The following is a 21,938-nucleotide window of genomic DNA, read 5'->3' as shown; positions in this document are numbered from 1 at the left end:
GAGTGCTCATGAAAGAGTCGCCATGCCTCTCCTGAATCCCTACTCAAGAACATCTGATATAATTCTTGTTCCATATGAGCCAGGTAAGCTCGCTTCTTCCGTCGCACAAGGCGCTGGGAAGCAATCCGAGACTGTCTGTAATTGATGACTCCTAAAAAATGATCCCTCTGAAGCTGGGCTCTCATCTCTCTGCACTCCTCATCGTACCAACTATTCTGGGGCATGCTCCCAGAATGTGGTCTCTTGCCCGGCTGGGTGTGTGGGTATGCCACTGAGGCAGCATCATGCAGTGTCTCAGTCAGTAAAGTGGTGCACTCCTCCATTGAGAGGCCTGTACAAGCTGTGCCTTTCCATAGACGGTCCTAGATCTCCTCTATATAAACAGAATCAATCTCTGGTGTAAATGTATAACGAGTGTGTGACCTGCCTCTTGATGTCTGGGCTGTACTATACTAGAATGAAACAGATAGTGTCAAGAGAGCATGATCTATTGCTATGGCCATTGACCTCGCTCCCACTATGAAATCTTGAATGCGAGGGATAAAGCTCATAGTCCACTGTACTGCCCCCATGTCTGTGTGGAAAACATGTGAAGCGGGCTGCTCCAGGAAATCGCTGTAAGCCGTTAAGTATGGCTAACCCATGTGTAGTCGTCATCTGTGTGAGGTATCTCCCATACTCCGTCTGCTCTTTGTCATGTGAGCATTTGTCAAGCCCCAACTCCCCCACATCCAACTCTCTAAGCATCTCATCTGAAGTGTCGTAGAAGACTGTCTAAGAGTTGCCCGTTCGGGCATTGAAGTCCCCTAGGAGGATGATATCACCATCCCTAGAAAACTCCCATATTTTATCCTCCAGTATAGAGAAAGGCGACTGCCCTTTGGATGTAGCATATGCTGATGTACTGGGAGGGAAGTAACATATGGCAATGTATAGAAATCGACCTGTGTCAGCTCTCAACCTCACCCACATATATCTAGCATGCTCATCTCTCCTTACAATATGTAGTAGTGGCTGTAGATCCTCTTTAAATAGCACTGCTACTCCTCGTGAACCTCTACTCCCATGCTCAGATCTCGTGACTGTCCTGTGGGCTGTCTCCTATCTATATCCCCCCACATGTGGCATCACTTGTCCAGGCGCCTGGTGAGTCTCCGAGAAGAATACAATGTCCCTGTCTCTGAAATTGTCCTCGAAGGCCCCAACATCCGACCTCATAGACCCATTACAATTCCAAGTAGCCATCTTCAGTGTGGTCCCATAGGTCTCGCACCGTCATGTAGGGCGTCTCTCCATAATGACCACTCTTCCTTCTTTGTAAAAAGTTGTCGTCCCTTTTTCTCTTGCGGCCCTAATCTCTGGCACGACTTCCTGCATGTGGGCAAGCTGTGAGAGGGTGAGATCGTCACCAAGAAAGATACCAGTCTTTTTGAGAGTGGGCGTCCTCAAAAATTCCTTCTTCTCCTCAATAGAGGGGAATCGCAATATGAGAGCTCTTCCTCTCGATGTTTCCCCCATGCCTCCACTTTTCTTACCAACTCTCCATGCTCTTGTGTGTGTCTCTTTTTGCATCTCCATTAGTACCATGAGCTCCTGTACTTCCTCATCAATTTTGTCCCGATCGTTGAGGCTAGTAACCCTCACATGCAAAGCCCTCATACGTCTTCATTGTTCCTCCTCAGCTGTCATGTTGATGATGGTGGGAGTGGGGATTGATACCTCCTTGCCTTTGCCCTTCTTTGCGACCAAAATCCATTTCTTCGCTTCCTCCACTTTCTTATGGGTTTTTCCTCCACTTTATTATGGGTTTTGGTAATCATATCTGTCCATGAAGACGTTTTTGCTTCCTGTTGTTTCTCCTCTTCCTTAATGGCTTGCATTTGCTCTTTGATTACCTTAAGTTGTTCTACCACTGAGGGTTGGATTTCTCCCTCTGCTAGTCCACCATTGGCTCTTGCCTCGGCTAGGTCTCTCTTGAGGGCTGAAATCTGATTCTTGAGGTCTTCAATTTCGGCCCGATGCTCCATTTTCTCCTTAGTTCGAAGCTCAGCCTCGTTGATTTTCCACTGAAGAAAGACCGCATCTTCCACTCTTCCATCTCTGTCTTGTACGCCTTCATCTCCTTTTCCACGTTTGCTAACCTCTTGCTGGTAGCCATTGCATGCAAACCACTCAAGGGGGAGGGGCTAGAGCTCTCGGGAAGTGCTGGGTTTGCGCTCATGACCTCCATCACAAGACGGCCACACTAAACACACACTTGTTTCCAGAACTTTCCACACTTATGCATACATTTTCTCCCTCATCAAGCATATATTTCGCATACAAATTCCCCCCCTTGCAGTTTCTGTGAATTTCTGAATTTTCTGCTCTGAATTTTTGAATTTCTGAAATTCTCTACTCTAAATTGGGCACATTATATACCACTGTTAAAGGCAAAAGACGTAGCCCCAGCGGGGCCTGCTCCCAAATTGCACTTGTAATGGCAAAGAATGTACGCGGGCCCCAGTAGGGTCAGCTCGCTGCTGATGTAAGCCCCCTCAAGGCGCTGACTCAATCCTCCACGTGGCGCCCTCTGTGGGAGAAGCTCGCGGCCTACACTACTCTCTGTCGAGCAACGATCCCGTGCAGTCCGCAACTCCCTCTGTGAGACTGGCCTGCTACCTGCTGTTGCGCACAACCTGTCACGCAGAGGACGCTGCCCTGCTGGCTGCTGTGTTAAGGCCTGCACCTGCTACCCTATCTTAGCCTGCGCCTGCTTCGCCTAACCCCGCAAGGCTTAATTTCGCTTACGTAAATTAACCTTATCTGATGAGTGGATTAATTGGCGAGCTGCATCGATTTACCTGTGCCGATTACCTACATCGAGTTCGCACGGGTGCTGCGTGTTGCGCAAAGAGAGAGAGAGAGAGAGAGAGAGAGAGAGAGAGAGAGAGAGAGAGAGAGAGAGAGAGAGAGAGAGAGAGAGAGAGAGAGAGAGAGAGAGAGAGATATGAAATGTTATATTAAACGTCTTCAAAAGGCCATAATGACCTATGAGACCAAATTGATACAAAAGTGGTGAATCTGTTACAATGTCTGGGTACCTTAGTACTAAAGTACTAAGTGTGAAAGGTGTGAAAGTGTGAAAATAAATGTGAAAAACTAAATACAAAGTATTAAATAAACTTCTCAGGAGCATTCTGGGTGTTTGGCTAGAATGCTTCTAATCCTTTGTTGTAGTCTCCTCCGGTGAAGTGTGCTTCTGCATCTCGGTCGTGGTTGTCTCGATTTCCTAAGCTCAATCGCCCTGTCAATGAGGGTGCCTTTGGTATGAATGTGGGTACTCATTTGTGCTGGCTGCTGGCCTCTTGCTTCTCCTTCCACTCCTGCTTCTCTCGATCCGAAGAAATCCGTGATCTGCCTCTGAGGCTGTAGTGCTTTTTGTCTTCTCATTAGATTATCCCTGTGCCGATGTAGTTCCAGTAGGTACAAGCCTAAGCATCTTTGATCTTGGTATTGCATGACTCTATCTAGAGGTCCAAAGCCTTCTTTAAATAGGCAATGGAAAAGCCCACGTATCTCATAGTATACGGTGCAATGGCATATGTAGTGTAATTCTGTCTCCGGCTCCATTCCGCATAACTTGCAAATTCTGCTCTCAGGTGGGATTCCCCTAAATTTGCCAAATTCAATTTCTAGCTGGTGTGAGGATGTACGAATTTGACCAATAGCACATCTCAAACCATGAGACAGGTGGGTATCCATGTAGCTCGGGCGAATCACAAATCCATCTTCAGATAGCTGTAGGAAGTTTTCTTTGTAGTCGGCCATCTTCGTGCCCAATTCTTGTGTAGGATCTACCCATGTCCTCTTAGTATCCAACTGTATAAGATCCTGACGGATGATTTTATTAATCTCGTTCGTGTAATTGCCAGTGCTGGAGCCTCAAGAGAGTATTGGAAGGGGGGTAATCTTTCCATACTGAACCCGTGTCTCTGAAACCACGAGGACAGTTGCGCATACCAGCATGATGTATCTCCCTTCATTGCTAGTTGTCGAGAGGATTCGAGGGCCAGTCTAGTATATCGGCAATTATTTGTATGCCACAAACCATGTATAAAGGACACTGATTTGGTAAGAGCTTCAATTTCTATCGGAGGGGCAGCTAGTTCCGCTCGGGTAATCGCGTGTGGTACAGAGGCCTTGGCTCTAATCATCCGGGAAATCATTGATACCAAAGGTCTCTCCATTGACTTCCAATTATCCTGATCCACAGATGGTCCCCAAATCTGGACCCCATAAAGCATAGCCGAAGCCACCACAGTATCAAAGAGCCAAAGTTTTGTTCGTGGTTCTTGAAACTACACTTGTGAACACATCCTCTCCAACCCTCCCAAGGCCGCAGAGGCTCTGGACAATCTAGCATCCGCTGCTTTCTTAAGAGTAAACTTCTGTCCTGCAAATACCACACCAAGGTATGTTTATTCATCTGTGTACTCTACTGTATCCTGGCCATATGCAAATGTAGGTGCCGATCTCCTAACCCACTGCGGTGTGGTGTTAAACACCATAACTTTGGTTTTACCCAAGTTTACCAACAGTCCACTGTCCTCCGCGAATTTATGTAATGCATCTAGCTGCCTCTGCATTCCATATGGTGATTCTGCTCTTAATACAATATCTTCTGCATACATCAACAAAGGGATCCATTACCCTACAAGTTGAGCACCTCTGTCACCCTCTCTATCAATGTAATCTGATACCTCATCTATGTACATACCAAATAAAGTAGGGGACAGTGGGCATCCCTGCTTTACTCCAACGGTGGAATGAACAATGTCGGAATCCCCTTCTGGAGTACGTACATAACCAGTTACTGACCCGTATAAGGCCATGATCCCCCAAATAATCTCTTTGGGGACCCCTAACTCTTGCATCCTGCGCATTAATCTGGCCCTTGGTAGTGTATCAAAAGCTTTCCGAAAATCCACAAAGCAACAATACATCCTTCTCCTGCTTGCTCTTCCTTCCTCAATAATGGCTTTGAGCGTAAGAATATGATCTAAAGTGGAATAACCCCTCCTGAATCCAGCTTGTCCTGTTGCCCTTATGCCCTCATTCTCTGCCCATCTACTCAATTTGTGCTCAAGAATGGATGCGTACAGTCGGGTCAATGTGTGACCTACCATAATGGTACGGTAGTTCCCGGGTATCATAGGATCCCCTGACTTGAAAATAGGTACGATAATAGATAATTTCCAAGATTCAGGTAATCCTTCACACATGACCCGATTAAATAGACGAGCAAGGACTTCTGAAAGTAGATCCCTGGCATGGATCAGATGTTCTGCTACTAAACCGATCATATGCTCTTCTTGTCTTCATCTTATCAATGGCTTTAGTTCTAGTAGCAGGGCATGGCTCTAGCGGATCTGGTAATGGAGGCTGTCCAGATACCGTATATAATGATGTTACATATTGACCCCAAATCTCAGGAGAGGTAATTGTCGGAGGCGATGAGTGCGCGTGAAATAAACGCCAGGCCTCATGTGAGTCTTGACTCAGGAAGAGCTGATATAAATCCTTCTCCAGTTTGGCTAAAAATGCCCTTTTCTTGCGACGTACTATACGCCGAAGAGCAATCCGAGACTGCTTATATGTGATGATCCCAAGTGTAAGCTCTTTCTGGACCTGGGTTCTCGTCTCTCTGCATTCCTCGTCGTACCAACTGTTTTGAGGCATGTTCCCAGATCCGCTCTTCTGATCAGGTTGAGTATGTGGGTATGCCTCTTGTGCTGCTCCATGTAGTATCTCTGTTAGCTGAGAAGTAATCTCCTCTACAGTATATACTGGCTCGTCTGCCCACATCCTATTATAGATCTTTTCCACATGGATTGAATCAGTCTCTGGCGTGAAAGTATATCTTGTGTGTGTCTTCTTCCTTTGTACTTGAGAGGCATTGTATTGGAAGGAGATTGATAAGGTCAAGAGAGCATGATCCACTGCAATCCCAACCGGTCTGGGTCCCACCTTAAAGTCCTCGATACTAGAAATAAAGCTTGGTGAAGTCATGACATAATCCACTGTACTGGCCCCATGCCTGTGCGGGAAGCATGTGAATCCCCCAGATAAAGGGAAAATTCTCTAGACCATTAAGTATGGCCAAACCATGTATAGTTGCCATCTCCGTGAGATGTCTCCCATATTCAGTGTGTTCTTTATCCTGTGAGTTTCTAGTAAGCCCCCTCTGTGATAAATCCACTTCTTTGAGCATTTCCTCAGAAGTATCATAGAATGCTGCTTGAGAGTTGGCTGTTCTGGCATTAAAATCTCCTAAGAGAACGATGTCTCCATCTCTAGAGAACTCCCATATGTCATTATTCAATATGGAGAAAGGGGACTGCCCTTTAGGTGAGGAGTAGACTGATGTACTTGGAGGGAAGTAGCATATAGCGATATATAGAAATCTACCTGTCTCGGCTCTCATTCTCACCCACATATACCTTGCTTGTTCATCTTTTCTGATAATCTGTAGTAGTGGTTTCAGCTCCTCTTTAAATAAGACTGCTCTCCTCCTGAACCCCGGCTACCCCGTAGAGATCTCGTCTGGTCGACCAGCTGTTTCCCATAAATAACCCTTCACATGTGGCATAAGTTGTCCCGGTATCTGGTGTGTCTGACTAGAAAACTACGTCTCTGTCCCTAAAGCTGTCTTCAAAGGCACCTAAATCTAGCCTATATGATCCATTACAATTCCACGCCGCTATCCGGAGCGTCGCCCCATAGGTCTCGCACCGTCATGATCAACGGTTTTCCAGAACCACTACTTTCCCTCCTCTATAAAAGGTGATTTTCCCCTTTTCTCTTGCTGCCCTGGTCTCTGGCATCAACTCTTGCATGTGTGCCACTTGTGCGAATGTAAGGTCATCTCCCAGGAAAATACCGGTTTTCTTAAGAGTTGGCCTCTTCTTTAAAAATTCTTTCCTTATTTCTATATTCGGGAAGCGGAGAATAAGTGCCCTATCCTTTACGTTTCCCTTCTTATCGATTCCTTTCTTGCCCACTCTCCATGCACTTGTGTGAGTAGGCTGTGTGATGCCCATGCATTGTAGCAGTTCCTTCACTTCTTCCTCTACATTCTCTTTGTCTTTGACTCTTGTGACCCGCATATGCTGAGCCCGATTCTTCCTTTTATGCTCTTCCTCCTCAATGGTCATATTAATAATGGTGGAGGTAGGTGTGGTCTCGGGCATCTGGGCCTTTCCTTTCTTCGCATCCTCAATTCATTTCTCTGCTTCACCAACCTTTTCTTGTGTCTTAAAAAGACGTTCCGCCCATGAAGATGCCGTTTTCGATTTCTGTTCATCTCCTTCCCGTAGAGCTTTCATCTGATCCTTCATGTCCTCGAGCTCCTTCAGCACCGAAGGTTGGTCGTCTCCCTTCTCCTTAGTTGCAGATTTGCAAGCTGCAAGTTCTCCTTTTAGCTCCTTGATTATTGCATCTTTTTCCCCCATGTGCTTTTCCATATTTGTTCTCCATGCTTCAAAACTTGCTACCGCCTCATCGAGTTTCTTTTGCATAACGCATTCTGTTACATTTACTTCGGCCTTGATTAGGTTTTGTAATTCCGTTTTCAAGATCTGAATTTCCTCATTCTGTATCCCCTGGATCTCTCTCCTTAGTTCTCTCATCATGTCTCCATACATGGAGTTCCTGTAGCTCTCAGCGCTCGCGTGCATTTCCTTCCTGATGTCATTCCTCATATAGTTTAGCTCTGATTTCAGCATCACCTAGACCTTCTCCATCATTAGCTCATCATGTATCCTGGAGGTTTTCCCAACTCGTGAGGATCCTGGTGATAGTACAGTATCTCTGTTGGTGATAGTACAGTATCTCTGTTTCTCCGTTTAAATGTAGCTGTTGTTTTTTTTGGGGTGGTGTAGCTATCTACACCCGGCCCTTCCCCTTCGGTAGGCGGATCCATCTAACCCGAGCCAAAAATGTGGGGTAGGGTACTTGGGTACTAGGGTGAGGGACTGAGAATAGGGAAAAACTGTCTCGCGCGTAGGACAGGACTTTCTACGCGTAGAGGAGCTTGCAGAGCGTCAAAGCTTGAGAGAGAGAGAGAGAGGCTGGAATCTGTGCCTGCGTGTGGCTCTTTGTCCTGCCCGTAGTTCCTGCGCTCCTCTTGGCTCCCTGCCCCGTGTGAGTTCCTCTGCTTTGTGTGCGTCTCCTCTGCCCTGCGCCCTATGTGGCTTGTGCACGACCTGCACTTGCTGCCTTTGCAGAGTATGGCACCCTGCGACCTGCAACAGCAGACCTCTGCTCTGCGCCAGTGGACCTTCCCCGTGAAGTGAACCTGGTCGCGTAGTAAACCTGCTCGCGTAGGAGATCAGCTCGCGTAGGAGATCAGTGCGTAGAGAGAGAGAGAGAGAGAGAGAGAGAGAGAGAGAGAGAGAGAGGAATGAAATGTTATATTAATGTCTTCAAAAGGCCAAAATGACCTATGAGACCAATCTGTTACAAAATGGTGAATATATATATATATATATATATATATATATATATATATATATATATATATATATATATATATATATATATATATATATATATATATATATATAGATAGATAGATAGATAGATAGATAGAGAGAGAGAGAGAGAGAGAGAGAGAGAGAGAGAGAGAGAGAGAGAGAGAGAGAGAGAGAGAGAGAGAGAGAGAGAGAGAGAGAGAGAGAGATGCTTGTCATTTTTCACGTACATGTAGAGAGAAGATACAGAGGTTCTTGATGAACCTTTGTATGCTCATTACTTGTGTGTTTCTGGAGCACAAAGGCCATACAGGGAGGAACTTTTAGCAAAAATGGTATGTGAGTACCGTTCCTTTTTTAATAATGTGAAAACAGATTGTCAATGGTTTTGAGTCGATTTGTCATGTTGTGTAGGACATGAAAGCAATAGAAGTAACTGCTTCTACAAACTAAGTTTTTTTTCCTTCAACGTGGGATGCAGGAAAGTGATGGTAACAAAGTTTTTCAAGATGTGATAATGGGGCCTTGTGACAAAAAGTATAGATATTGTAAGGTGAGCATATAATCTTCTTAAAATCTGTAGTTCTCAATGTTCTTGAAAACTCATATTTTCCCTTATGCCTGTTTTTTTCCTGAGGGCTTGATTCACCATTGTCCTTCTGATGCATTTAACTACCCCTTACATTATCTGAAATTTTGACTATAGTAGCAAAATGGTTGGTCGAAAGTGCTACAAAAAGGTAGGGTGCGTAAATGTCAATTAGGGTTCTTCAAGTCTCTCAGGTTTTATTAGTTGAAAAGAGTCAAGCTCAAAAGAACAAGAGGTGAGAGGACTTGGCTGCCACTCGTCAAAAACTGTGCTGAAAACCTGCATGACAACACTCTTTTATCCAGGGAGTTGTGTTCTCACTGCCTCTTTGCACCATAGTCTATCCTCCATCTACCCTTGCAGCCTTGCCCTTTGTGGAGATAAGCAAGCTGCTTCCTCAATGCTCAGCCTGTGAACCAGGTTACCGCTAGTGCTGTGTGTATTTCTGTGTGCTGCGCCTTCCTGTACTCACGATGGTACTATCCTGGTTCTGGATCCTGGCCACCACTATATGCAACTTTTGAAGGATCAGCACTTCACAACGTGAAACACTAATTGAATTGGACAAAGAAAATGAAGAGAGAGAGAGAAATGAAATGTTTATTTACGTCTGCAAAAGGCTTAAAAGACCTATGAGACTAGAAAATTACATCAGTGTCATACGAGCCAAATGTCAAGCATAGAAAATATGATAGACTAAGGGAATAAATGCTACTATGTGAACAAATAAGTAAACCAGCAGAATGGGGGTATGGCAACCAGGACACTATGGAGTGGGGTGGTGGTGTGTGTGTGTGTGTGTGTGTGGGGCGGGTGGGGGGCGAAGGGGAGATGAGGCATCGATCTCCTCCATGGGGAGGTCTCACCCGGTCTGTAGTGATGATACCTTGTATCCTCATGTGTGCACGCCGCCTATGCATAGATCTCCGAGACCTTGGGTATTATCGCTCAACACCATCCTAAGTGATTCTCATGAAGGACTCCAAGCTCTCTCTGGGCTAGCGCTTTGTGTACTGAATTTCTGCTCCTCAAGGGTCTCTCTCTAAAACGGCGCATCTCTAGAAGAAAGAGCCCCAAGCATCTCTGATTTGTGTCGTCCATGATCCGAAATAGTGGTCCAAATCCCTCTTTATAGAGACAGTGAAATCATCCTTGGATCTCATAATAAGCTATGCACTGGCATATGTATTGCTCCTCTGTCTTAGGCTCTTGCTGATATATCCGCTTCTCTTGAGGCGTACCTTTGTATCCTTCAGTCCCTATCCTTAGCTGATGTGAGAAGGTGCGTATCTGTGCAAGGATACTTCTCAATCCTGCGAGACATGGGTATCCATGTATCTCAGCTGCACGATGTTGTGACATGGCACACACATGGTGTGAAATAACGATATTTCACCTCCTTTTTATGCTTTTTGATGCATGGGAATAAAAGGTACAACGTACATAGTGTGATATGTACGAAAGAGGCTACCGTGATGGCTGTCATGCTCATACATATCCAAATAGTCGTGGCTTTGGACGTGAAAGGCATCTGGGGCAGCAGGAAGGCGCAATATGCCGAGCATGTAACACACTGCCAACAGGTAGAGCTCCCACCAAGCAGCGCCACAAGAAAACACGTTCCTTCAAAGGCAGATGACTGCCAAATGCGAGACAATGTGTGTTGCCACCACGAGGATGACTCGGAAAGCGACCACAATTGATTACCTTGATGCACAATCCATACATCAAACAGAAGGATGGCATACACTGCCAGTTGAGATGCAGTCCAATCTAGTAGTAGCCAGATTCCAATAAGATAAGCGAGAGTCCGGTGAGTGAGAAGCAAGCATCCTTTGAATCTCCCACTAGAGAGGAGAATAGTGAAGACCCAACCGAAAGCGGGACACTGCATCAGCCTAGGAAAGAGCATAACCCGAGTCATGAACCACCTGATGCACCTGAAAGATTCCTTTTTGGAAAGAAAATACGCTTGGCGAGGAGACCGTTGAACCAAAGTCGAAGCGAAGGCCCTGCTCCAATGCAGATTCTCCAAGCGAAGAGAGTTACCCACAGAGGATTGTTGACCATTCCAAGCCAAATGCGAAGTGACAACCTTCCAATCAACAATGAGAGAAGAAGTAAAGGGACATCCAAGAATGTGTCCTTCAAGCTTCCCAAAAACAACATCCCAATAAGTCGGTTTCCAATGACCAAAAGATGGGGTGATAATGTGCGTACACAAATGTGTGACCATGAGAGCCCAGGGTTGCTGCTGCTCCACCAAAACTGGCAGCAACATATCTTTTCGAGCCAGAAGATGACGTCGCGAGTCCAAAATATTTAACCCTCCAAGCCGCTTGGGAGAACACAGCTTGTCCATAGATAGAAGTCGAAGACCCTTCTTGCTAGACGAGGTCCGCCAAAAATGCTCCAAAATATTGGACATGAGGGACTGCAAGCGCCACCGAGGCCAGGATAACAAAGGCCAGTAAAACTGCACATAAGCCACAAGGATGCATTGGACAATCCTGAGACGGGCATGAAGTGGCCACGTGGCCAATTTCCTATGATTCAACTTGGAATGCAGACGTTGGAGCACCCAATCCAGTTTCTGAATAGCCGATACATTCCAACCCAGTGGATAACCCAAATGGCGAACCAGAACATGTGGAGGAACAATCTCCCCAGGCCACAATATCATTCACACTCTTTCAGAGGCAATAGCTTGGGTTTACTTTGAGACCTGCTGCCAATCCAAACAAGTGAAGAGTATGCATAATTTGCTATACATTGTCATAGTTATTGCGAGGCATGAACAAAGAGTCATCCGCATAAGCTTGACTAGCAAATTGCCGTCCAGAAGGTAAAGTCAGGCCATGTAGCCTACCAGTGGAAGTCAAGGAATCCAAATACATAAACAAGGGGTGAGTAGCGACCGCATAAAGCAAAGCACTTAGAGGGAAGCCCTGCCTTACCGACCGTCCCAAAGACCAAGATTCTTTGAGAGATCCATCCAGCAAGCCTGCAGAAGTGCTGTGTGCATACAAGAAAAGCACGACATGGGATAGCCTAGGCCCAAAGCCCAAGTGTTGCATGGTATTCGCAATATAATCTCAAAGAACAATCAAATGCCTTTTCAATGTGGATATGCATAACCAAGACATCCTATCGAGTATATTTTGCATATTCCATTCCAATGATGACATTCACGAGGTTATCAATAATTTGACGTCGTGGAATGAAGCCGTATTGAGATTGATGCAAGCCTTCATGTAGAAAGCACTTGAGACGGTTAGCAAGCATCTTTGCCATTAATTTATATACCGCAGCCAATGAGAGAATTCTTCACACAATGCATGCTTAGGTGTCAGCTTGAGCAAACCTTTTTTCCAAGAGGAGGGCAATTCTTGTTGTTCCCAAGCTGTATTCATCATGAACAATAGAGGCAACTTCAAATAATCCCAGAAAGACAAGAAAAATTCCACAGAGAGACCATCCCAACCAGGAGCTCTCCATCGACCCAAGTCAAGCAAGCTGGCATACAATTCCGACTCAGTGAAAACAACTTCCAAGTCTTGAGTCCGCCGCATCAAAAGAATGGGAGTACCATGCGATAGAAACATGTGACGTGCTTGGCGAGCTTCTCTCGTGGGAGAAGAAGGGGCCTCAAAAATCTTGCCATAATGAGAGTGTAGGGCTAGTGCTAGCTCTCGGAACGTGGAGGTCCACTCTCTTGACGGTAATTTAACTCTCCATATAGCTTGAGACTACCTAGAGTGATGCAAATGCTGGAAGAATTGTTAAGAAGCACATCCTTTATTTGCAAAAGCCTGTTGATGAGCTCGAGTCTGCCATTTGGCCAATTTCCTCTCATCATTGTGCCGTAACATAACGCGAGCAGAAAGCAACTCAGTCATTTGAGTGGCAGTAAGAGAAGAATGATTAGCCAAGTGCATTAATTTGCTACAAGCATCCTTTGCCTGATTAACCTGTTCCCTAAATTGTGACAAATACTCCCTGCCATAATCCTGGATAACACATTGACAGGCATAACAAAGCGGAACCAGGCTATGTCCATATCAACATACATCTGGGAGATCAAAGGTGGGATGATATCCACAATCATAGCGCGAAAAGGCTCATGCTTGAGATAAGCATTATTGACATGCAAAAGTCTCTTCTTGGGTAGGCGGTCATTGACATCAAAAGAGCCAAAACGAAGTTTCAAGCATACGGGAAAGTGATCCGAGAGACACATAGCATAATCAGTCCTCATCTCGCATACAAAGTCATCACACTGTTGCATGTGAAAAAGATACCAGCGATCCAGCCAAGCGCGATACATAGACTGAGCATTATGCTGAAAAGTGAATCGTGGATTAGTCGCATGCAAAAAGGGCCACAAATCAAGCCCATTACATGTCAACATAAATTGGTCCCATGATTGCCGTCCCATATGAAGCATGTGAGAATGGCCAGTAGTATTATCCGCAACGTTTGGTGCATTTTTAAAATCCCCGCAGAGAGAGGCATTGGAACGCCAACAATAAGAGGAGATAGCACTCCACAACCGTGCCCTATCTGCAGAAGCTGTGTATGCATATAATCCTCCAAATTCAAAAACTTTCCCATTAACAATACATTGGATGATCATCCATCTCCCAGCCGGGTCATTGAAAACAAAGGTCGGAAAGAGTTCATGTGGAACAAGTATAAGCACTCCAAAATAGCTAGCTGATCCTGCATAAGCTATCCAAAGTCTGTCCTGCAAATTGATGTTGGTTATGCTCTTGAAGAACCACAATGTCCGCTTTACATGTATGTACATATGTGCCAGGTAAGCCGCCACTTGTCGTGATTGCATAACCCACGCACATTATAGGAGATGCAATTCAAAGAACTATGCATTCTATATGGTATATACAGTGGGCGATGGAACGGGAAAAAGGGGAGAAAACTCAAGTACCAGTGGCCATCGACACATCCTCCCTAGCTGTAGGGACCTGAGGAGGTGGATCAAGACCGGGACCCGGATGATTGAAAATAAAGGCACCTTGTGATGAAGAGGCTTCTCCTGTAACAACTTCCTTGTAAGAGCGAAGCACCTTGTCCCAACCTTCAGCCAAATAAGTGTTGTCATTACAAGGGAGTTTTTTTTGAGCAACATTCTTCAAAGGGGGCACAGAATTACAGAAGATGCCGGAATACAGGCTATAACAGCTTTAGCGGGTTTCTTAGGCACTGTCCAAGTTTGTGAGGTCAAAACATGTTCTTTTCCTTCGTCTTTAATATTTGGAGAAGCAGAAAGTGCAGACAATTGTAATTGTTTCCCTTTGCCTTTATTCGCGCCAGTTGTCAGGGAGGAGGTGGAAGCACCTTTGGTTTGAACCTCAGTAGAAGATTTCGGAGGTGAGCAAGGTTGAGGAGTAGGACGGCTGAAGGAGGTGGTTGCAGATTTGGTTCCGGACATTCGGATTGCATATTATCAAATTTGCCACAGCAGAAGCAAGAATTTGCAAACTTGCCCCATTTAAGCTTAAATGGACGCTTTCTAACCACTGCATCCCCAGAATCGATCGAAATACCTGCTGATGTGGGGATATCTGTGTCCCACAGAATACAAAAACAGTTTGTGTTTGCGTCCAGCTTAGGAGGGCAAATGACTTTGCCCAGCTGAGCAGCCTACAAAGGAAGAAAGTGATGCCAAGTGCGAGGAAGTCGACCACCTCAACCCAGATGGGACACTTGTGACAAATGAGACTCTGATTGTCCTTGGTGAGAGCCCAGGGTAGTACATGAGTCATCTGTGTATTGAAAAAAGTCGGCCAGCAAGACTTCATAGAATCCTCGCGCGCCAAAGTAACCCCTTGGACTGCTTGTCGTTTGAGTAGGAAATCAACCCATTGGCCTACATCGTGAGCCGTAGGCATTCTACCCAGGAAAATGAGAATCACCGCGTTAAGTGCATATTGAGCAACAGGATCCATAAGCTCCTCTATAGGGATGCGCACTTCCATGACGGGAGCAGATGCTTCCCAGGCTTGACGTGCATCCTCGAAGTCCTCATGCAAACATTCTTTAATAAGGCTTAAAGCATCCATATCCGAAGATTCCATGGCTTTTCGACGCTTGTATTGTATATACACTGATCAGTCGAATCCATGTGAAGCTCACACACACACACACACACACACTCTTTTTTTTGGGATTTTTGATATTTGATTGCTATTGACACAGACATACACACACAGGCTGGATGTACAGAAACCTGTTGCTTGAAAACTTCAATCAAATTGAAGAGCTAACAATTTTACAGAACCAACAAATATACACACTCAAACTCACACCTCTCTCTCTCACACAAAACGATAGAAAGACCGCGTGCACGCGAAATTAAACTTCAACCACCGGCGCGCTGTGAAGGGCCTGCACAGGGTAGATGTTGTGCAGAACAAAGTCGTGCGACAAACGAGCGGCAGAAGGACTTACCACACACCCAAATCCCCCATCATACACACACACACCCACACCCACAACGCTCACTTTGAAGACCAGCCTTCACACAGACACACGCACCAATTCAGAGCGCAATCTGAATAGAGCTCTGTTGGTCCACTGCACAAGGGCAGCCTTCTGCGTTGAGAGCTGACTGTAGCAAACGGAAGGACAGGGCTCTCAGAGCAGGCAGTTCACGCGGTCGCGCAAGGCTCAAAGAGGCAGAGGGGGCACAAAGCGTGTAGCGGCTGAAAGCTCATAGAGCGCGCGACAGTCTCCACACACACACACACACACACACACTCTCTCTCTCTCTCTCTCTCTCTCTCTCTCTCTCTCTCCACATTGTACTAAGGCTTCTCACAAACACAGCGAGCAAAGAACATTGGAAAACACAGAGACCAGCGATGGCGTTTAAAAGCAGGCGAAGAAATTAATTTAAAACTAAGCCATGAAACTTACTACACACACAGTAAGTCCCTCCCAACCGGGAGATCTCCAATGGCCCAATGCAAGCAAGGCACCATGCAATTCGAAAGCAGAGAAAGGATCCTCAAGGCATTGTGCCTCTGTAAAGACAGGATCGGACAAACATAAGAAAGCAACAATTGACGCGCTCGACAAACTGCTGAAGATGGCTGAGATGGGGCAGCAAACACCTGACGATAATGTGAAACCATAACCTCAGCAAGTTCCCGCTTAGAAGAAGTCCAAGCACCCGAGGGAAGCATAACCCGCTTAATTGATTGTGAGACCCTTGAATGATGCAAATGCTTAAAAAATTTCTTCGAAGCACAACCTTTATCCATAAAAGCCCGTTGATGTGCACGCGTCTGCCATTTAGCAATTTTCCTCTTATCATTTTGCTGAATGCACACATTAGCTTCACATAGCTCCATCATTTCAGAGCCAGACAGGGGCCGAAAATTAGCCAATTGTTGTAGTCATGGACTAACCCGTTCCGCATCAATGACATTCCCCCGAATGAACTGCATATACTGCGTGCCATAGTCACAAATTACACTTTGTACTCTCATGATAGAACGATACCAGGTAGCGTCCAAATCAATATGCATGTGAGCTAGCAGCAGGGGAATAATATCGGCAATCATGTGTCGAAAAACTTCATGAGTAAGATGTACATTATTAACATGCAACAAGCGTTTCCTGTGAAGAGGCCGATCACAAAGAGATTGTCCAAAGTACAAAGAGAGCAAAAGAGGATAATGGTCCAATAGCTGCAGGGCATAATCTATCCTCATGTCACATACAAATTCTTCATACTGTTGCCCATTAAGAAAATACCAACGATCCAATCGTGCTCTATAAGAAGAATGAGCAGCATGCTGAAAGGTAAAACCAGAAGCATTGGGATGCAAACAACGCCATATATCAATCATTTGAGCAGAGGCGAAAAGAAGACCCCATTCGTGTTTCTCCGCAAGCAACGTATGCGAATTTCCTGTGGTGCTGTCAAGCAAATCTGGGGTATTATTGAAATCTCCACAAAGGAATGCATTCGAGGTCGAGGGGTGAGACGAAATTTCTCGCCATAAAGTAGCTCTTTGCCCAGAGGCCGTGTATGCATAGGTACCTCCAAATTCATGAACTCGACCATTCAACAAACATACTACAACCATCCACCGGCCATGCGAATCGTTGTATAGCAGAACAGGCTGAAGCTCATGGCGAACCAACATCAATAAAACCGAGAAATCTTGCAAGCCAATGTACGCAATCCAATAACCAGCAAAATAGGAACATTGACCAGTAAACTCGTGTTGATTATGCTCTTGCAGTACAACTATGCCTGGCCTACATGCATGTACATAGTGCCAGGTCAGACGCCATTTGTCAAGCTTGCATAACCCACACACATTGTATGAGATGCATTTAATGTGACTTTGCATTTGGAAACATATGTACAAGAGGCCACAAACATAGTAATCAAGTGGAGATGCCAATAGACATGTCTCCATCCACTACATCCATACGAGGACCTGGCCTCTGAGTCAAAGCAGGAAACGTGTCCACAGGGTTCACAGGCGAGGTGGAAGTCTCACCAAGGAGTACATCTTTGTAAGAGTGCATCGCTTTTTCCCATGCATCAATCAACGTGCGATTGTCATTACATGAAAGTTGCTTAAACAATGTACTCTTGTTGGCATTAACAGAAGGAACGTAATTACGAGAAGAAAGTGGTGTGCGAATCTTCACTGATTTTATTGGCACCACCCATGAATTGGCATCAACAGGTCCAACATTTTTGCCTTTAGCAGCAACCCCATTCCTAGGATCAGTGAGTTGCGGCCTTGCCTTTCCATTTTTCCACATTCGAAGCCACCTTAGCAGTAGAGGCTGCACTCTGCTTGACTTCGCCTGTGGGTTTTCTTGTAGGGATTGAGGTGGATGAAGGAACAGTAGAAGGGGAGGGGGTTGCAAGGCCGGCTCTGGACATTCGGATTGCATATGGCCAAATTTGCCACATCAAAAGCATGAATTCGCAAATTTACCCCATTTAAGTTTAAAGGGGCGCTTGCCTACCCATGGATCTCCTGAATCAACCATAATTCCTTCAGGGGTAAGCTTATCAGTGTCCCAGAGAATGCAAAACCTGTTTGTATTCGCATCCAATTTTGGGGAACAAATGACCTTACCAAGCTGCACGGCCAACAACGGCAGGAAATGTCTCCACGTGCGAGGGAAATCAACAATTTCCACCCACACCGAACGTTTATGATGAATAAGACTCTGGTAATGTCCATGGGAGAACATGTATCCTCTGTGTATTGAAGAAGAGGGGAAACATCTCAAGGAAAAGATTTCTAGCTTCCATATCTGCAAGCAAAAATTCATAAAATCCACGCGCCCTGAATAGACACCATGGACAACTTGTTGCTTAAGGAGAAAATCAACCCACCCGACATCTTGCGTAGTAGGCATTTTCCTTGGGAAAAATAGGATAACATAGCATACTGCACAATTGGGTCCATGAGGTCCTGTACTGGAATGCGCATCTCAAGAGCATGCGTCTGACCATTCCATGCCTGTCGAGCCTCCTCAAAGTCCTCATACAAGCATGCTTTGATCTCGGAAGCGGCCTCCGACGTGGATTCCATTGCTTTCCGACGCTTAAAGACGCACAAAGAGTCAAATATAAATTAAAAAGCCTCACCAAACAAAACCAACTGTCTAGAAAACTCCCCAAATAACTGAGGAACCAAAGCTCTGTACAGACTTCACACAATAAAGCATCCAAAACCACAACACAGGTACATCAACTGAGCATTGCCTATACACTTTCGAGCTTGACGTTGTCAGGAGTTTTTTGGAGCAAGGGATTGCGCATATGTACATACACATGCATGGTGCATCAAATAAAGAATTGCCCATTTTCCTTAGCCAGGTGGTTACGTGGGGCCCACATGTGTACAGGTAGGACAGCATGTACATAGTTCATCGATTTTCACTATTACCAATACTAGTGTGTTTTTTCTACAATAAGGAGGAGTTGGTAGCGCGTAAAACTTCTCGAGGAAGCTATCCGCGCGCCGACGACGTGAGGTCAGCAGGTGCGTCAGATGGCATCTAGTGGCGTCAGGAGGGCGAACGAGGTCAATATTTGCACGCGGATGAGGACGGACACAACGTGGGTGTTTTCTGGTGAGAGTTATGCAGAAAGGTCATCATTAGGACCACTTTTTGGGGCCACTTCACGTGGTGGCGAGATGCATTATTGGAAAAATGCTGAGTGCCAGGTGTGCGAATGATGTAAAAAGGTGACAACTATGCACTGCGAGGTCAGTTTTTGGCCTGTTCGGGGTCCGTTTGAGGTCATCTAAAAGGCCAAGGGTGCCCAACTAAAAAATCTAAGTGTGGGAACTGAAAAAACAGAGAGAAGACCAGAAAAAACGTAGAGAAGAGAAGAGGAACAGCCGCAGGTGTGTTTTTGCTCATTTTGGAGCCTGTTTTGGCCGTAAACTGCTCATCCGAGGTCGGATTTGAGCACTTTGACATTGTAGACTGGGGTTTTGGGCCGTTCCGGACGCGATGGCGCTGTCCATTTTGCCAAATTCCTCACTCTTTTTCTGTGTAATCTTCTCCGGTGAGTGAAGCTTCTTCTCCAATTTGTGATTGTATCTGGTATCTTTTACCCATATTGTGTGAGCTGTTTGCCCCATTGGTGTTGGCCCAAGCTCAATTGTATCTAAATATCAGAAATTCTCCTCTTTTGAGCTGAGTTTTTTGGGTGTGTGTGTGTGTGTGTGTCTGTGTGGAGTGGGCAAGTGGATAGTCTCTCTCCTCTCACTCCAGAGATGTGTTCCCTGTCTCGGCCAGGTGTGTTGTGTAAGCCGAGTGGTGCCCCATAGTGTGTGTGTGTATCTTCCCAAGAGTGTGTGTCGGGTTGTTATAGAGACGCTGTGTGTGTTTTCATCCCGCTCACATTCTTTTGGCGCCCCCACGGAGGATCTTCTTCGAGTACCTTCTGCTTCGAGCTTCAAGCTTCGAGATTCGGGGTTACAGGTTACAGGTTATAGGTACAGGTACAGGTACAGGTGATTCACACAGGTACAGGTAGCTGGAGTACAGTGATATACTAGCAGTGATGTCACTTGCAGTTGTTGTGGGAATGCATCACTTGGCGCCTATTTGAGCGCATTGTCTGCTGGATTGTACGTTACTTGTGGAAACTGTCATTGTACGCATTTGTGGAGCCATACTTGGTTGTATTTGGCAGTCCCAACCATTTCTGAGACTTGGTCTGGAAGATAGTCATTTCTGAGACTTGACTATATGCGATTTGCATTATCCTTCGTGTGAGGGTCGATAGCGTGAGGTTTTTATTGAGCTGGGGGATTCTCAAATGTGGAGATCCTTTCGGTGATACAGGTAGCTGGAGCACCCTTTTCGTGACCTCGCCATAGGCTATGTACTAGTGAGTCCTACTTGATGCTCGGGTTCTATTGTTGACAGTTTATGCGTACATAGACAGTCTATATTTTGGGTTCCTACTGCTCTACTTCTGGGGAAACTCTGTCGAAATTTTCCCAAGTTATGATGGCTGGTTTTTTGGTATTTTGAGCCATTTACGCTGTTATGCTGCTGAAATTTTGGCAAAATCAGAGGTTGAGTCAGGTGTGCCTTCTTGGGAGCTTCATGGTTGGCTTTAATGGATGATCAAAATGGCCCTCAGTTCACTCCTTTTCATTTAACTCAAAGAATTCAGATTAATGTTCATGTGTCCAGGAAGATCTTTTTCCAGCAGCGCATAGTCTTTATGTTTGGGCCAAGAAGATTGAGAGAGATCCTGGAATGTCCTTTGCCTGTTGTAATTCCAATGATCAACTACGAAAACTCATTTGATGTGCATGTGTTTGTCCTTATCTAAAGCTGAGCTCCATTGAAGTTTCTGGGGATTGGGTAGTGAAAAGTTTTGGGTTCTTGCACATGTGTTTGAAGGGGTTCTCTAGCCATGGCTTTCTCTTATCCGGAGTTTCATGGAAGAAGTGATGAAGATGTGGAAGAATTTTTGGAAAAGATGGAGGTTGCCTGCATTAGCAACCAGATTCATGACCCTACGCAAATGTTACGCCTTCTCCAAATTTGTTTGAAGAGTGATGCACGAGTTTGGTCTAAAGCATTTTAAGAGGAGTTGCGTGTGGCTGATCCACCTGTAAGGTTGAGTTGGGACAATCTACGACATGGGTTGGAAGTGGAGTTTGTGAAGATAGAAGATCCTGACAAGGTGTGGCAAGAAGTACAAGGTTTGGTGCAAAAGGAAGGTGAGCCAGTAGATGCGTACATACGTAAGTTCTCATTGGCATGGGAGCGGATGTGCAAGGCCTTAGCACCACAGGTACCCCCGCCTGACATGATGAAGAAGGACAGGTTCTTGGCTGGTCTTTGGGAGAATATACGTTGGAGAGTGGAGCTAAAGAAGCCTAGGACATATGAGGATGCACTAGAGGTAGCAAGGAACAAAGAGTGGAAGCTGAGGAAAATGAGCCAGCTAGGGGTGGAGTCTTTGCCAATGAGGTCTGAATTTCAGCCTATAGAGTCTTTACAAGGGTGCATGTTAGGGGTTCATCATGAACCAGTGGTTCCTGTTACTACTCAGGTTATGCCAGCAGTGGTCACTAGAGCAGTGCAAGATGATGGCCTAAGGCAAGACATGAGGCAAGTGGTTGATTTGATGAAGAATCTCAGCCTAAACATGCTAGGTCAAGTGGGAAATAATCGAGGTCGAGGGCGGTTTGCAAATCAGCCAGGAGGTGAAGAAAGGCCTAGGAATGGTGTTGGACAAAGCAATGGTAGGTTTTGGAGGCAGACGCCCACATGTTATAATTGTGGAGAGTTGG

At 45.6% G+C, this 21,938-nt stretch overlaps 1 protein-coding gene across 3 annotated transcripts in view; it reads left to right on the top strand.

The window, feature by feature from the left end:
• LOC147452440 (branched-chain-amino-acid aminotransferase-like protein 2) overlaps positions 1-21,938 on the top strand; it is a 198,262-nt gene that overhangs the window by 10,687 nt on the left and 165,637 nt on the right. For all 3 annotated transcript variants that reach the window (XM_086518141.1, XM_086518139.1, XM_086518142.1), the window contains 2 exons: positions 8,750-8,848; positions 8,995-9,066. In XM_086518141.1, coding sequence (XP_086374267.1) covers positions 8,750-8,848; positions 8,995-9,066 — 171 coding nt within the window. The remainder of the gene's footprint in view (positions 1-8,749; positions 8,849-8,994; positions 9,067-21,938) is intronic.

Source organism: Adiantum capillus-veneris, chromosome 8 (assembly GCF_014529385.1).
Source record: "Adiantum capillus-veneris isolate H3 chromosome 8, ASM1452938v2, whole genome shotgun sequence".
In the NCBI taxonomy this organism is placed as follows: domain Eukaryota; kingdom Viridiplantae; phylum Streptophyta; class Polypodiopsida; order Polypodiales; family Pteridaceae; genus Adiantum; species Adiantum capillus-veneris.
This window is presented reverse-complemented; position numbering and strand designations above follow the sequence as displayed.